The 15,961-nt window shown below is 45.6% G+C and overlaps 2 protein-coding genes across 2 annotated transcripts in view; both read left to right on the top strand.

Annotated features, from left to right (window-relative positions):
• Nucleotides 1-3,057: 3,057 nt before the first annotated feature.
• Nucleotides 3,058-11,203, top strand: HERPUD1 (homocysteine inducible ER protein with ubiquitin like domain 1). Its single transcript, XM_075838687.1, has 8 exons — nt 3,058-3,300; nt 7,012-7,089; nt 7,204-7,254; nt 7,942-8,066; nt 8,190-8,291; nt 8,531-8,866; nt 9,427-9,532; nt 10,591-11,203. Exons 1-8 carry the CDS (start codon nt 3,166-3,168, stop codon nt 10,735-10,737), a joined length of 1,080 nt encoding a protein of 359 aa, XP_075694802.1. The 5' UTR covers nt 3,058-3,165; the 3' UTR covers nt 10,738-11,203.
• Nucleotides 11,204-15,431: 4,228 nt separating this feature from the next.
• The window catches only part of CETP (cholesteryl ester transfer protein), a 47,396-nt gene continuing 46,866 nt past the window's right edge, over nt 15,432-15,961 (top strand). The window contains exon 1 of the mRNA XM_075838688.1: nt 15,432-15,581. Within this exon, the coding sequence (XP_075694803.1) occupies nt 15,458-15,581 (124 nt within the window). The 5' untranslated portion in view covers nt 15,432-15,457. The remainder of the gene's footprint in view (nt 15,582-15,961) is intronic.

Consider the following 15,961-nt stretch of genomic DNA (forward strand, 5'->3'; position numbering starts at 1 on the left):
ATACAGTTTATTATTGAGTTCAAAGTATGAACAGTATGCAGTAAGTGCAACGTCCGTTGCTTCCCGTGGCCATCATGTACTGACCTCTCCAGGGCATCCTCTGGCTCCAAGCCGCCGCATCACTCCGGGCTTGTCACTCTCTCCATCACTCCCGCTCTACTGCTGCATTTCCTAGTGCTCGTGCTGACCCTTCTACTCATAAGGGCCAGTGCACGCCTAATTATCCACCCAGCATTCCCAGGGTATAAAGGGATCTTCCCTGGTTTAATTAATTGCCTGAGCAATTTGGTTCCTCCTTGCTTCCTAGTTATACTTTGCTGATCAAGTGAAAGGAATTCCTGTTTTTGATTTTGTCTGTACCTTTGACTATCCTTGCCTGCCTTTACCTCTTGCTAGTGACCCATCACAAACCTCTGCTGCCCGCCACGACCTCTTGCTAGTGACCCATGATGAATCTCTGCCACCTGCACTGACCCTTTGCTCGACCAACCGTGAGTGCCTGTTGCCGCCTGCCCTGATCTTTGTATACTGTCTGCTGATTTTAGTACTACACCTCTTTACGTTAGCTGTCACCAAGGGAGACTACTCTGGGGTCCCTTTGTACCCCAGAAGTGAAGGCCAGATCCCTGTATAGGGGTTAAAGTGTGAATACTTGGAGTCCCCTTAGACTCCGCTCTCTGATTTAGGGTATGTGCACACACACTAATTACGTCCGTACTTGACGGACGTATTTCGGCCGCAAGTACCGGACCGAACACAGTGCAGGGAGCCGGGCTCCTAGCATCATAGTTATGTACGATGCTAGGAGTCCCTGCCTCGCTGCAGGACAACTGTCCCGTACTGTAATCATGTTTTCAGTACAGGACAGTAGTTCCACGGAGAGGCAGGGACTCATAGTGTTGTACATAAGTATGATGCTAGGAGCCCGGCTCCCTGCACTGTGTTCGGTCCGGTACTTGCGGCCGAAATACGTTCGTCAATTACAGACGTAATTAGTGTGTGTGCACATACCCTTAGCCCTATGTCAAATCCCTTGGTGAAATAGCAGATTCACACAATCCACAGTAGGCCCCGTAACAGTCTCACTAGCCACGGGCTCCGTGACGGTTGGCTCCCTCTTGTGGTAGCAGCAAGCAGCCAGAGGTTAATCAGCACATCATTTTGGTCCTATTGAAATAAAAAATAAAATGGTGTTAAGGGTGAAGATTCCTTATTTTAAGCTGACCATGCACATAACATATTTGTCAGCTCTGTGCCCTTCTCTCGGACACTGGGGGCACTCATAAAGGGGTATGTGAAAAATCTGCTGCATTGGGCATGCCTGATGTTGAGTTGTACCTATTTTTGACTCAAGAATGTTCCTGTTCACTGCAGGGGAAAAAGTATGGCTAGTCGGAGCTTGCCTGCTTCAGGATCTGGACCTGCATCGATCAGCTGATTGTTAAAATTTCTGTTTTAGGCCCTGTTCACACTGAGGTTTTTTTGCAGGCAGAAAAATCGGCATCAAAATTCCTCTAGAAATTTTGAGTCCGATTTTGACCTGCCTGTAGATTCTCGCGTAATTTTTCGCCCGCGTCCATTGAGCGCCATGGGTAAAAAAGAAACGCTACGAAAAACACTTTCACTGGGAGGTCAGAGGCGGAACCCTGGCAAGAAAAAGCATGCCGCTTTTTTTTTACCACGCCGGAAAAAAAAGCCTCCACCTCCCATTGAAATCAACGGAAGGCGGTTTTGCCACGGATTCCGACGTGTTTTCTGCGTCAAAAAACAAAATGTGTGAATTGGGCCTTACTGGCGAGACAACCTCTTATGCTAATTTACATGGGGAAAGATGTGCAATTTTGGAGAGGCCCAAAGGCATCAGCCAACTTCTGCCTACAGACTACTGAGATGTAAACCTATTAATACCCCAGCTTAAAGCGGATCTGTCAGCCTAATATGCCGCCATATGTGAGGGCAGCATATTACAGCTACACGTCCATACTCCTAGTAGCCAAAACGGCACAAAAAAATGGCTAATATGATCGCTGAAAGAATACAGCGGATAGGAGTCCATCGTATTCATGATAAGAGCACTCTCTGCGGTGACAGACCGGCTGCTTGGCATTCACGGAAACAAATCCGCCTGTCAATCGCTGGCCTGAGGGGCAAGAGGAGGCGAGGGAGCGCTCCCCTCATGAATACCCTGGACTCCTAACATGGATTCCGTTTTATTCTATCAGCGCTCTCATTAGCCAAACGGCACGTCTTTTTTTTCCAAGGAGCGTCGACCTGTAATATTAAACTGACAGAGCCACTTTAAGACCTGTATTACACATAATAACAATGAGCACAGGGGTCAGCAACCTTTGGTACTCCAGCTGTTGTAAAACTACAACTCCCAGAATGCCGTGACAAGCTGCAACTGTCATGGGTTGCTGGGAGTTGTAGTTTTACAACAGCTGGAGTGCCAAAGGATGCTGACCATAGTCTAGAAACACATAAGGTAATCTTGGTTATGGATTTCAGGCTGCGGTCAGTGAAATACGGGGCTTGATGCGGTACCTGCGGCTCTGTACTACATATGTTGCCATATGGTGCTCTGGAATACCTCCATTATACAGTATCAGTTGGAGACATACAGAGGTACAGTAAAGCCCCTTAGAGATCTCTAGATTTCTATTAGTGTAAAAGTTGCACAACAGATTGAACTATTTTTCCAAAGTTTTTGTCCTAAATTCCTTCTCAGTCGAGCTGCTTTGATTTATATTGTCTAAATAACTGAAGTATTCTGCACAGCATTCCTCCCTGCTCACCAGAGGTCAGAGCAATGTAAATAACCAAATCCAACATGGCTGCTTAACAACCCTTCCAGTCCATTGCGCACGCGTAAAGGATCACCACCTCCGGAATTTTCTGCTCTGTACTTTTTTTTTTTTTGGATTGCATCAGATATGCCCCGCCTACTGTCAAATCTATCCACGTTGATTGGTACACGTGTGGCCACGAGACCCGTGAGTGGCCAATCTCCGCCAGCCACACACTGTGTTTTGGTCACCAGAACGTAGCTATAAAAGCGAAGAGCGTCCGCTCCGCGTTCACTCCCTGTGTGAGAGTGTCGTGTAAAGGGGGAAATAGCGGCGTTAGGATTTTTGTGACCGGAAGTGGCGTGTCCTTGATCCAGACATGGCGGACGGAGAAGTGACATTGTTAATCCGTAGTCCTAGCTTAAAGCAGGAGGAGCGGGAGGTGAAAGCTCCACGTAGCTTCACCGTCCGAGACCTGAAGTCGCAGCTGAGGAGGGAGTTGCCAGGACATCCGGTAAGAACGGAACTGAGCCCCATAGTGGGAGGGGCTTCTGATTGCATCATAGTGTTATGGCTATGGAGTTGTGGAACCGTAAGTCCCAGCAAGCCTTGTCTATGCGTGATCCAAAGGACGTTTAACTGCTGTTGTGCTGCGTGATCCTGATCCTCCTCTACATATACTGTGCTGTTGAATACAGTCTACTGTTCTCTGTTAGCAGCCATTCCCATCTGGGAAGAAGCTGACTAATTTATAGGTAGCCCAGTAAAAAGTTTGCCCCCATGATAACTTCCCCATCCCACAGATCTCCATAAACCTTTATGTACAATTATTTGGCAACTTTATTCTACTTTCTAATTAAATTATAATGCTTATTTCCTATACTATTGAACATATCTGCTTGTTGTCAGTGAATGTGATTCAATGGCACAAACCTGAGCTGTCATTTTTAGTTTGGTGTTTAGCTTACAAAATGCCCAGATTGTTTTATATTTGTATCGAAATCCCAGCTGTGAGAAGTTTCGGGTCTGTACAGGTTCTCAAACCTCAGAATGTTTCCTTTCACTGACAGCTAGCTGAGATCTTGTAAGTACATAGTATGTTCGGAAGTTGCAGAACTTTTCATTATACACCGATTAAAGTGTAGCCAAACGTTTAACAAACTTCTGACATATCATAGTGACACATCAGATGTTTTGATTGGTGGGGGTCCGAGCACTGAGGCCCCCGACCGATCGCTCAAACGAAGCAGCTGAAGCGCCTGTGCCGCTTTGTGTCTGTTTGGCTTTTCCAGAAATAAATGTATCGGTGTGATACTATTCGGCCCGTACTCCGATACGTTCATTTCCGGGAAAAAGCCGAACAGAAACGAAGCGGCTGAGCGCTCACACGAGCGCTTCAGCTGCTTCGTTTTAGCGATCAGTCGGGGGTCTCAGTACTCGGACCCCCACCAATCCAAACTTCTGACGTGTCACTATGACATGTCAGAAGTTTGTAAAACGTTTAATTACCATTTAATCTTTATTCTCATGGAAACCATTTAGGCCCCGTGCGTACGACCCTAATTTTCATCTGTAATTACGGCTGAAAACGCGGACCCATTCGTTTCTATTGTCCACGGACACCTTTCCGTATATTTACAGATGTGTCCAGGCCCAGAAATGATCCGCATAATATAGAACACGTCCTATTCTTGGCCGCAATTGCTGCACGGACTCGCCCATAGAAGTCTATGGGCGCTTCCGCAATTGCGGACGGCATGGATGTGTATCTGTAGCCGCCGGATCTGTATTTGCGGACAGTAAAAACGATTCCGGTCGTGTTCATGAGGCCTTAATGCATTGGTATGTGGTCTGTGATATTGCCTAAAACTAACGCGAAAAATCCCCCTTTCCTCTATGAAATCAGTGGTAGACATTCTGACCACTGCCTATCCGGAACTTTTGTCAAATCTACAGCAGGGCAGGGGATGTCACAATATAATAAACCACCAGATTCTCACCCCTGAAGTGCCCCCCCTGCTCCAGCGTTTACATGCAGTTGATCACCAGTGATTGGCTGCAGGGGCACCGGAGCGGGGGGGGGGGGGTGGAGAATGGGGCCTCAGTGCTGGAGCTGGGGGCACTTTAGGGGGTGAGTGTCTAGTAGTTTTTCATGTTATGCCATCACCTGCTTTGCTGCAGATTTGAAAATGTCCTAAATATCCCCTTTAACAGCTGTCAGGCGAATGTTTGTCCGGCATGTTAAAATCCAACTTGCCCGATCTTCTTTTTTTTTTTTTTTTTCTCCTGCCATTACATTCAGGGGGTGTGGGGGGAGGGAGTGGGGACGCCACCGTACACATCAGATAGTAGACCAGTCTCCTGAAATTGTTGGGTTACCGCCGACTGTCCTGACGTGTATTGGCACATTTAGAGCCACTTCTAATGGGTGATCATCTCCTTGACGTCGCTCCTGTGCCAATGATGTCAAGCTCTTGTGTGCTGGTATTTTGTGAACAGGTGGCGCTAGGAATCCTGCAGGTGTAAACTAACAGACCCCACATGTTTCCACAGTAACCAAAGCCCAAAGTGTGTTTTTTTTTTTTTGTTTTTTTTGTAAGTCTTAAAGGGGAACTAAACTTTCAAAAAACCTTTTACGTGTCGGAAGTTTTGATCGGTGGGGGTCCTGTAGGCACAGCGTTCATCTGGGCGCTTCCGCTGCTTCATTTTAGTGTTTGGTGGCGGGGGTCTCAGCGCCAGGACCCCCATTAATCAAAACTTCTGCACGTAAAAAAGTTTTTAAAAAGTTTAGTTGCCCTTTATTTTAAGAAGGCCCCTCTGATACTGTCATTAAGTCATAGGAAACATCTCAGTCCCACCCCCCAGTATAGTCGGGTTTGTTAGGCTTTGCTCATGGTGCCAATTTGGCTGCCTGTACATGGGCATTTGTCACCAGATGTCTCTGCCACACATGAAGCTGTTGGGAAGCTTTGCCCTGGCATGGCACGTATCAATATTTTTTATCGTGCAGGATTGTCCTGAATATTTTCTCTTCAGTTAAGGAAGCCATTAGTTCCCATCCTGGAGTCTGTTCGATTGTTGGTGGTGTCTATGGGGTCGCTGACGTCTTTGTAGGAGGAGGTCCATGTAATTGCCGAGTTTAGGATGATGCAAGACTTTCCACTAACTTCATCCCCTGCTTATTGGAGCTCGACCGTAATAGTCTGTGGGATGATCAGGACGTGTCTGTTTTGGAAAATAAATGCTCCAGATTTTTGCAGGATTGTCATCTGCCATAATGAAGCCGAACTAGTGCGTTCAATGGCACCCACCAAACTATGATGTGCTTATTGGATAGTGAAATGATGTGGCAAGAGGTGGGCAAAATTGTCATGTGGGCCTTAATTGGTGTTCATCACGGGCCAACGTTGGCTGGAACTACATGGCGGTTTGTAGCCAACGGCCTGATCAGACCCGGCATAGATGGATGCAGAACCAGTCTTTCAACCTTGATGGAAATATGTTTGCAGAAGTGCAATGCAGGGTGACTGACTGTTGTGCCATCTTATATGCCAGGCATTGATGGGCGGGCTTGATGAAATATGCAGAAGCATTGGGCGCTCAATATTGGCTCATCTGTGGCTGCTGTTCACAATTTAGATATTTTAGTTGGAATACTTTGCATGCCGGTTATCAAAGAATGAGGAACGTACCCTACAAGAAGCGCATCAAGTGGGCAGCAAATGCGCCGGCTTTAATGCACATTTTTCTGTACCAGCTTGTGTTTTTTTGGTAGTGTGCTGCTTCAGCTGGATCTGTCAGCTAGGTGGCGTAGTGAGAAATAACCACTGCAGTCCCCTATTCCACCAGGTGAGGCGGCAGACGCGTCCACACGTAGATTGAATGGAGAGGTTGTATTACAAAAACTGCAGGGCAAGCCCCTACCTAGTGGAATGGGGTCAGGGAACCCCTGTTCTCTCAAGCTGGGGATCCCAGAACCCTCACATGAATAAGAGAAGAGCTGCAGCATGGCCGCTATACAGTGGCTGGAGACATCTGCTTCCGGCATCAAACACTGCACAACATCCGGTGCTGGAGACAGCCGCAACACTGGATCGATAATCAGTATGAAAAACTGGTCCGTGCCCGGACAACCCCATTAATGTATATGGTGATAAAACCCCCTTTAAAGTTGATAAATGCCTTTGTTAGCGGACACAATACTAACCAGCTGTCCTTACTGCAGATGGAACAAGAACAGAGACTGATCTATTCGGGAAAGCTGCTGCCCGACCACCTGAAGCTTAATGAAGTCTTGTCCAAGGTAAATCTCCTCTGACTGGGCATTGGTTTCTGGTGCGTTAACCGGTTACCAATTAATTGAGCAATGTTTGTATTTGCAATGTCAACCATAATCGACTTTATTTTTGTTTTGCAGGAATCCCGACACGTATTGCACCTTGTGTGCTCCATCAGACTGCAGAATCAGGTACTTTGTTTCAGCCATGGTTTTTTTTTACGCCCGTTTACAAATGACCCTTTTGAGGATGTCTGTTTGCCGACTTTTATACTGTAACATAGTCTATATATTAACACGGGTACTCTTTGATCTCTACGTACACCCAGTAAACATGTACTCCGATGTGACTAAATGGGGACTGCTCCCCCCCCCCCCCCCCCCAAGAGACACAAATCCGGGATTCTCACTTTGTGTTTTAACATAATAGGCATCTTTCCGTTTTCATAGGTGGAGTAGTTATAAACCTCACATGGATCCCTATTAAATGTCAGGTACCGCTCCATTCACTGTCTATGGGACTGCCGGAAAGCGAGTACAATTTTCGGCTATCTGCGACCGCGCCATAGAGAATGATTGGAGCAGCAGGGCACATGCTCGCCCTTCCGCTCCATACATTCGGAGGAATAGGACCCCCATTCTCGTGATCTGCGGGGTTCCCAGCGGTCGAACCTCCACTAAGCGGTATGTTATCACCGATCCTGTGGTTAGGGGATAACATTTAATCTTGGAACAACCCCTTTATGCGGCACCTTGCACTCTCCCAATGACAAACTGTTGCTCTCGCGTCTGGTGTAACCTCTATAATGATGAGCACTGCTATGTCTGAACTGTCTGTCACATGGTTATGTCTATAATTGATGAAGTGTTTGTTTCCAGGCTCAAGAAAGCAAGCCGCAGCAGCCGACAGCTGGCACGACCAGTACACCCAACAATGCCGCTCCCCAGGCAGGTGGCACCAGACAGCGCAATGTCACTCCTGCCGCACAACCAGACACTCCCAGGTATTTCCATCACACATTCTTATGACGCCGGTCACTACTGATTCCAGGTAATGATCTAACCTATGATCACTGCTACATTCTACTACAGAACTTAACGTTTATTTTTATTCATTTCTTTCTAAGGTCTGAAGAAGCGAATCCGGCATTCTCCCCATATTCTGTATACAGCCCACAACAGATCCTATGGCTGCAGCAAATGTATGCCAGGCAGTACTATATGCAATAGTAAGTTTTCATTTATTTCACTTTTTTTTTTTTTTAGAGGGATATATAGCGAATAAATTCCATTCAAGTGTAAATTGGGTACACGATCGTCTTATCACATGGTGATTTGCTTCTACTCCCAGGGACTAATTACGACACATTATCCCTATGCCTTGGGGGATTTGTAATTGCCATAAGCTTACATTTGCTCGATTAAATATTTATTTCCTTTTTTTTTTTTTTTTTTACTTGTCTACCAGCTATGCCGCTGCTACAGCCTCTAGTTCTCCGTCGCAGAGGAGGCAGGAAATACCAGTTGTACCACCTGCTGCTCCCGACCCACTGCCTCATCCTTTCCCAGCTGCCAACCAAGCTCCTAATCCAGAAGCCCCTGCTCCGGTCAATCCTGTAGCCAACCAAAACCTGCGTATGAATGCCCAAGGAGGCCTGGTTGAGGAAGAAGACGACATAAACAGGGACTGGTTGGACTGGGTGTACACGGCCGCGCGCTTTTCAATCTTCCTCAGTATTCTCTACTTCTACTCCAGCCTGAGCCGATTCATGATGGTCCTAGGGGCGATGATCCTGATGTACCTGTAAGTGTTATATACCCGTCATACGTTTTATTAACCTAGAGGTTTCACTGGCAAAGATATTGCAGTCAAAGAACATGTCCACTCTATAGTATCCAGAAAGACAGGGGAACGTCATTTGGGCTGAAAGTCTTCTTCCGAATTGTCACACACAGGTCTGTCCTTTACTTTGTACACACTCTTGATACACCGGGCCAACTGTCTACTGCCAGCTATAGAATACTATACATACTTTCGTTTGGGGGGATGTGCTAAGACCCCCCATGGATATTAGTATGAAGAGACTTCGTCTTCCGTCTGTTTCATTTGGCACAGGTGAAACTGAGCGATACTTTGCATTGTAGTCTATGGCTTATATTATACTCGCCTGATTGAAGCAGACGGGAGCGAAGCGCTCTACAGCCCCATTATTCCTGCTAGCGAGAGGGTCTGTACACTGACCGGAGGTTCTGATGTTTTTGACAGGTCAGATATTTTCTCTAATGTTGGTCATTGAAATCGTATATACCTATTACACATGAATATAACATTACTCTGCTGATTCATCATTGCTTTTATTTCAGGCACACGGCAGGATGGTTTCCCTTCAGACAAAGACCCCCCCAGGAAGTCGCAGCCCCTGCCCAGCAACCTGTCCCTAATCAACAGGATCCGAACAACAATCTGCAGGTGTGTATGTAAGGCCGGATTCACACCAGCGTGTGCGTTTTGCGCGTTGCAGTTCCGTGTGTCATCAGTGAATGGTGCGTGGCTGCGTGATTTTCACGCATACGCCATCCTTATGACACGCGGTTTTGCTGTTTAGATGAAGAAATGAAGGAAGTGGTTTTATTTTTTCCTTCATTTCTTTATCTACTGTTGCGCGAATCACACGCGGCACACGGAAGTGGGCCGTGCGCGATTTTCACGCACCCATTGACTTCAATGGGTGCGTGATGCGCGAAAAACGGCCAAGTATAGGACATGTCGTGAGTTTTACGCAGCGGACGCACGCTGCGTGAAACTCACGGACTGTCTGAACGGCCCCATTCACTAACATAGGTCCGTGCGACGCGCGTGATTTCCACGCACGTTAAATACGCTCATGTAAATAAGGCCTTATGGTTATTTTTACACAACATTCATTAGAGTTTGGACGATATTGTTCATGCCACCCAAGAGTAGAATATCTTAACAGCTAGGATTCCGTGGTCGATATTGGCGGCGGCATCTAAGGGGTTAAAAGAGGTGTGTGTGTGTGTGTGTGTGTGTGTGTGTGTATGTATGTATGTATATATATATATATATATATATATCTCACACGTATGGCAAATTATGGGGAAGGGGTTAGAGATGATGCCTGTATTTATTCGGGAAGCTTCCTTGTTGTCCATAGCAAACAACCAATTTATTAGGGGTTTTCCAGCCCAAAAATGTAATGGCCTATCTTCAGGAGAGGCCATCAACAGCTGATGGGTCGGGGTCCGACTCCCGGGACCCCTGCCGATCAGCTGTATTAAAGGGGCCGCAGTGCTGAGGATAGGCCATCAATTTTTATTGGCTGGAATGGAGGAGACGTATCAAAACTAGTGCAAGCAAGAAGTGGAGCTGCGGCCTTCACCAAGCAATTATGCGTCACCTTTCATTTTCCAAAGGGCCTCTTAAAAAAGAAAGTTCTGGAATCTTTGCTGTCTGTATTGATGTATTATATAAGCGGATGATGACCAGAATTGTCTTTTTCTCTGCAGGAAAATGAACCAGCGCGAGATGATGTGGTCGATGAGGCCGCGGCCGCCACGCTTCCAGCATATTCCTTTGTCTCCACAGCCTGGGTGTTTTTCAAAACTTTTTTTGCCTCTCTAATTCCTGAAGGACCTCAAGCCATGGTTCAGTGATGGCCGAAAAATAAGAGACACTTGTAACACTGATCTGGACTTCGGGCCGCATGCTTCTAGTCTTCCATCCTTTACATAGCCAAGTATTGGCTTGACTGAGGAACTGATCCTTTGTAGTGTTCTGCGGGAAGACTCTCCATGTGATGGATTTCCTACTTTCGGCATACTGTTCTATACCAGTCCAAAGATGTGTATGCAATTACAAGTCTGAGCGGACCCTCTCTGCTCATATCATTTTGATTCCTTGTGGAATGTCTGGATAATTTACACTAATTGTAGTGTTAACGTTTACAAACGGCAACAAAATCGAAGCATACTGGCCAGTCTTGCTTTGCTGCGGAGCAGATTTTACGGTTATCGGTTTGCTACTTTGCATTTCAAAATCTTTCTTTGTGCTCATATTTCACGCACAAGCCTGCACTTTAGTAAAAACTTTCAATAAATTTTGAAATGCTTTTGTATAGTGTTTGATCATCTGTTTATTGATGACACAGGGTTATTCTGTGGCCGCACCAGATAGTATTGTTGTATAATGGAAATGTCTTGTTTTCTGCTTTTAGTGATGTTAATAATTGCGTTGCATTATCTATATGTCTCCGCTGCATCTACTACCCCCTAACCCCCGTCATAAAGCCGCCACCACCCCCCAGAAAGACAAATCGGATATAATGTGTGGATTTCAATATGCTAAAGTTCTGTTCACACCTGCTCGGTATTTTGTTCAATTGCTCTTTGATTGACAGTCGTTTACTAGGCTACACTATTCTATCCTATGGGGAAAAAGGAAAACTGACAGATCCCAAAGCAAGAAAGAAGATGGGTGACTAAGGATTTGTTCACACGTAGGGTAAGGCTGGATTCACACGAGCATGTTCGGTCCGTAATGGACGGAACTTATTTCGTCCGCAAGTCCCGGACCGAACACACTGCAAGGAGCCGGGCTCCTAGCATCATAGTTATGTACGACGCTAGGAGTCCCTGCCTCGCTGCGGGACAACTGTCCCGTACTGTAATCATGTTTTCAGTACGGGACAGTAGTTCCACAGAGAGGCAGGGACTCCTAGCGTCGTACATAACTATGATGCTAGGAGCCCGGCTCCCTGCAGTGTATTCGGTCCGAGACTTGCGGCCGAAATACGTTCCGTCCATTACGGGCCGAACATGCTCGTGTGAATCCAGCCTAAACATTGCAGAATTCCAACTGGATTTTCTGTGCACAAATTCTGCAGTGTATTACAGTAGCAGCAACATGGATGAAAAGTCAGCTAATTTTTTTTCACACGCTACATAAAAAATACATGGAAAAGAAGCGCAGTGCAGATTCTCAAATTGCAGTATGTCCATTGCTTTTTTTTTTTTTGTTATTGATGGCGTATCGATCTCAGATTGGTAGGGGTCAGACTCCCGGCATCCCCGCCGGTCAGCTGACTGAAGGGGCCGTAGCACAGCACTGTACATATCCATAGCGGCTGTGTCTGGGATTGCAGCGAAGTCCTATTCACTTGAATACGAGCGCTTTGTCAATCGTCGCTGGTTTGCCCCCTTTCACAAGGAGCTATGATCAGTAATGTACGGAGACGAATGATCGTTACTAAGATCGTTCGTCCCCATACATTTCCATTATGTCGGCAGCACGTTTTCCTGTTTACATAGGGAGATGTGCTGCGAACTAGAGGACATTTTATTGGCCTCCTAAACAAACCAATGAACGAGCGTTCAGCTGATCGTTGCCCTGTTTACACTGGGAATGGACGCTCGTATGAAGATTCGTCTGCCCGATCGTTGACCCTTGTAAATGGCCTTTAGGCAGGAAGCCAGGTAAATTCTGCACGGGTGGTAATGTATTTCATCTGAGGTTACCTTTAGGGTCTATTCACACACTGGTTTTGCTGCACGCCCAAAAACCGCACAAAAGACCCACGCGTTTTTTCGGTGCTGTTTATTTCTGTGCAGCAAAACGCGTGAATAAACGCTTAGTCTTTTAAGTGTGTATAGATGAAACTAAATATAAACTTTTCTTTTAACTATTTCCACTGAAAATGAAACCATACATAGTTCTGGACTCCCAGGAAGGAAAAGTTTTCATTTTGGGAAAGCTTTTCTTGCAGGAACGAGCTGTGTTCTCTTCCAAATTTTCTAGAAGCAAAAAAAAATAAAAATCTAAACCGACTTCATTCACGTGCCGGATTACTCAGAATATAGTCTGATTTCCATAATTCACTACCAGGACATAATTGTCAAGTACAACAAACAAACCTGACTGGTTCTGCCAGTAAATGCCCTGAAGTCGCATTGTATGACCGTCCTGTCACACTATAATTGTTCTATTACCTGCCCTACTAGTCAAATATGAACCACATATGCAAATGCAATTCTCCTTGGAAGTTCGAGGTGTCGACAACCTGTGCCCCCAGATCTCGAGCTGTGACGTGTCCTATTATGCGCTGCTGCCCATACACATGAGGTAAAAGTCGGCCGATTTCAGCCTGCCTTATGTTTAAACAAGTAAAGTGAACAATTGGTCTGCCGAAAATGTGATCCGCCAGGTCAGAGGCTTTCAGTCGTAGTCGCCTGACGCTACATGTGTATGGCATGAGCGCCTGATCGTTTGCCACTTTGAGTTTCTATGGCCATGCAAGCGCCTGTACAGATATATTCTCCCCTTATACCTCTATACACAAGGAATCCACTGGAAAGTGTACTCGTGGAATAAGGTAATGAACCAGGAATGCTGTGAGTGACGACTGCAAATCCGCGTGGCCTTGTGTTCTGCTGTAATCATTAAATCCTCCGTGGGCAGTGACTTATACAGTGAAGATTGCGGACAGAAACTAGGAAAATGTATAATCCAGACTCCTAAAGGACAAATTCCACCTTGTACATTCATATGGTGCTGGGAATGTATAATCATTGCATATTGACTCAAGGTTTATCTTGTGGTTGTCTAAAGGCCCTTTTACACGTGTCAATGATCGGGAAATGAGCGTTCGTATGTGTAAACGGCAATGATCAGCCGATGAGAGCAAACGCTCGTTCATCGGCCGATCGTACCATTTGTGCAGCAATAAATATTATAGTTGTCGGGCGCACGTCTCCCTGTGCTGCCAACATGATCGTAATGCATGGGGACGAGCGATCGCGGTAACAATCGCTTGTCGCTATACATTACTGATCATTGCTCCTTGTGAAAGAAGCAGACGAGCACCAAACAACGATCTGTATCGTTGATCGGCACTTGTTTTTTACGACCCATATTGGACAATGTAAAAGGACCCTTAGGCCCTGTTCACATGGTGCAGATTTTGCGTGTAATTTTTTTTTATGTCAGACAGGAATGGAATCTAAACAGAAGAAATATATAAAGGGAGGCCTTATAGGTTTGCTATTCTGAATCCCATTATGGTTTTGGCTTAAAAAACTGCATCTGCACTGTGTGAACAAGGCCTAAGAGATTTGCTCCACACACCCCCCCCCCCTTCCTCCCCCTTTATGACAGTCATATTGTCACCCTATTTTCCTGGAAACAGATACAGTTTAAAAGGCTTTCCAACATTAACTGATTGCTCTCTAATTGGTGGTGGTCTGACTGCAGGGATCCACACCGATCGTTAAAGCGTAGCGGATGAGCCCCCTTTCAACATTTGTTTTGCACGGCTCCAGTCTGGGGAATGAGCCGAAACGACAACGTAATCCCGTTATTTGATAATTATTTTAAGCGTTCGCGAACAATCCCTATATGGGGGCAGTCACACTTGGCGTATTTGCCTCCTATCTCTGCGGCGTAAAAATATGCTGCGGAAAACGACACAATGTAAGGCCATATTCACACGAATGTGGGGAAATTCGGCTTGAGTCTATGGAGGGATCCGTGAAAACAGAACAAAATAGGACAGGTTCTATTTTTCAACAGACTTTTCACACGGTCAGTTGAAACGGCCATGCGAACGGCCCCATGCGTCTATGTGACAGTTGTTTTAACGGCCATCACACGGACTTACTCTACATTCGTCTGAATTCGGCCTAATGCTAATGGGATAAATATTCTTGAATGCAAGAAAAATTTGTTTTTTCCAATTGTATTAATTTGTAGCGTTTTCCGCAGCGGTTTTCCATGCTGCACCCTCAGGTTTGCTGCGGTACTCTCTGTTGAGTGCCATACGGAGCTCATTTTCTCTAGAAGCTTTGCTTTTGAACAATACCGGCGTACATACGCCTTCCAATACTGCATGCCATGAGTTTTAGTTATAGTTTTTTAGCCTCTGTAGTAAAATGTGTATACGTATATTAGGCTTGTAACGAGATCACTTTTTGAGACGGTTTTCTATGTAAACGGACCTTTAATAACTATCGCTTGTTTTTCCTGTAGTACTAACGTTCCAGTGTATTTCCCTGACCTGTGCAATAGTTCTGGAAGTAGCTTCCGATGAACTTTTTTTTTAAGAAAAAAAAAATCTGTGAACATAAATGCGCTGTGGTCGTAATTCCATTTCTTTTTGTTGATGACCTTTAGTGAACTGTGCAGATGGGTAACCTTTTTCTATCGTACTTTGTGCGACCCATTTCCAGCAATTGTAACAACTGATAACCCTGTGCCCCTTTCTAAACACAAAGGAAATTGGGGATACTCCGAGAATGTGCAGCTTCCTTCCTATTTTTTTAGTAAACTGTTTGGAACACAAGAACCAGATCTCACTTGCGTTTTCTGTGCCGAACCATCACCATGTGGCCAGTGATCCTCTTCTCCATCTACTTTCTGAGAATTTCATCAGCCTGTGAGTTTACGCCGTCATCCCCTCAAGAGACTGGCATAGTCTGCAGGGTGACGATGCCAGCTGCCCTAGTGCGTAAGTTATTGCTTCATCCTTGGGAACCTTTTCATGTTCCACTTGATCTCATGAAGAACTTATTGTCCTTAATGAATAAGTATCCCATAAACAATGCACAGCTATCGATATATATGGTGGACGGAAAGTGCAGCAAACTGATTTGTAAGATAAGGTTATGTCTATTAATTTTTATTGACAATTTTTTCTGTCCGTGAATGCATTGCAAATGATAGAAAATATAGTTTTGTGGGTTTTTTTTATGCCATAAGGCTACAGCTAGATGACCCCCTTTACCCTGTGATGGTACCAGTATGTGTTCGTCACTGTCTCAGTGGCATGTCAGCCGGCAACCGTAAGGCTACATGCACTAGTTGCAGAGTTTGAGGCGAAAAATCTGC

This window comes from Rhinoderma darwinii, chromosome 9 (assembly GCF_050947455.1).
Source record: "Rhinoderma darwinii isolate aRhiDar2 chromosome 9, aRhiDar2.hap1, whole genome shotgun sequence".
Taxonomy (NCBI): domain Eukaryota; kingdom Metazoa; phylum Chordata; class Amphibia; order Anura; family Rhinodermatidae; genus Rhinoderma; species Rhinoderma darwinii.

Excerpts from the sequence above, each read along its gene's own strand:
- HERPUD1 (XM_075838687.1), top strand. The coding sequence starts at position 3,166 with ATGGCGGACGGAGAAGTGACATTGTTAATCCGTAGTCCTAGCTTAAAG. Across the intron at positions 7,255-7,941 it reads CCATCAGACTGCAGAATCAG|GCTCAAGAAAGCAAGCCGCA; the intron begins GTACTTTGTTTC and ends GTTTGTTTCCAG. Across the intron at positions 9,533-10,590 it reads ATCCGAACAACAATCTGCAG|GAAAATGAACCAGCGCGAGA; the intron begins GTGTGTATGTAA and ends TTTTCTCTGCAG.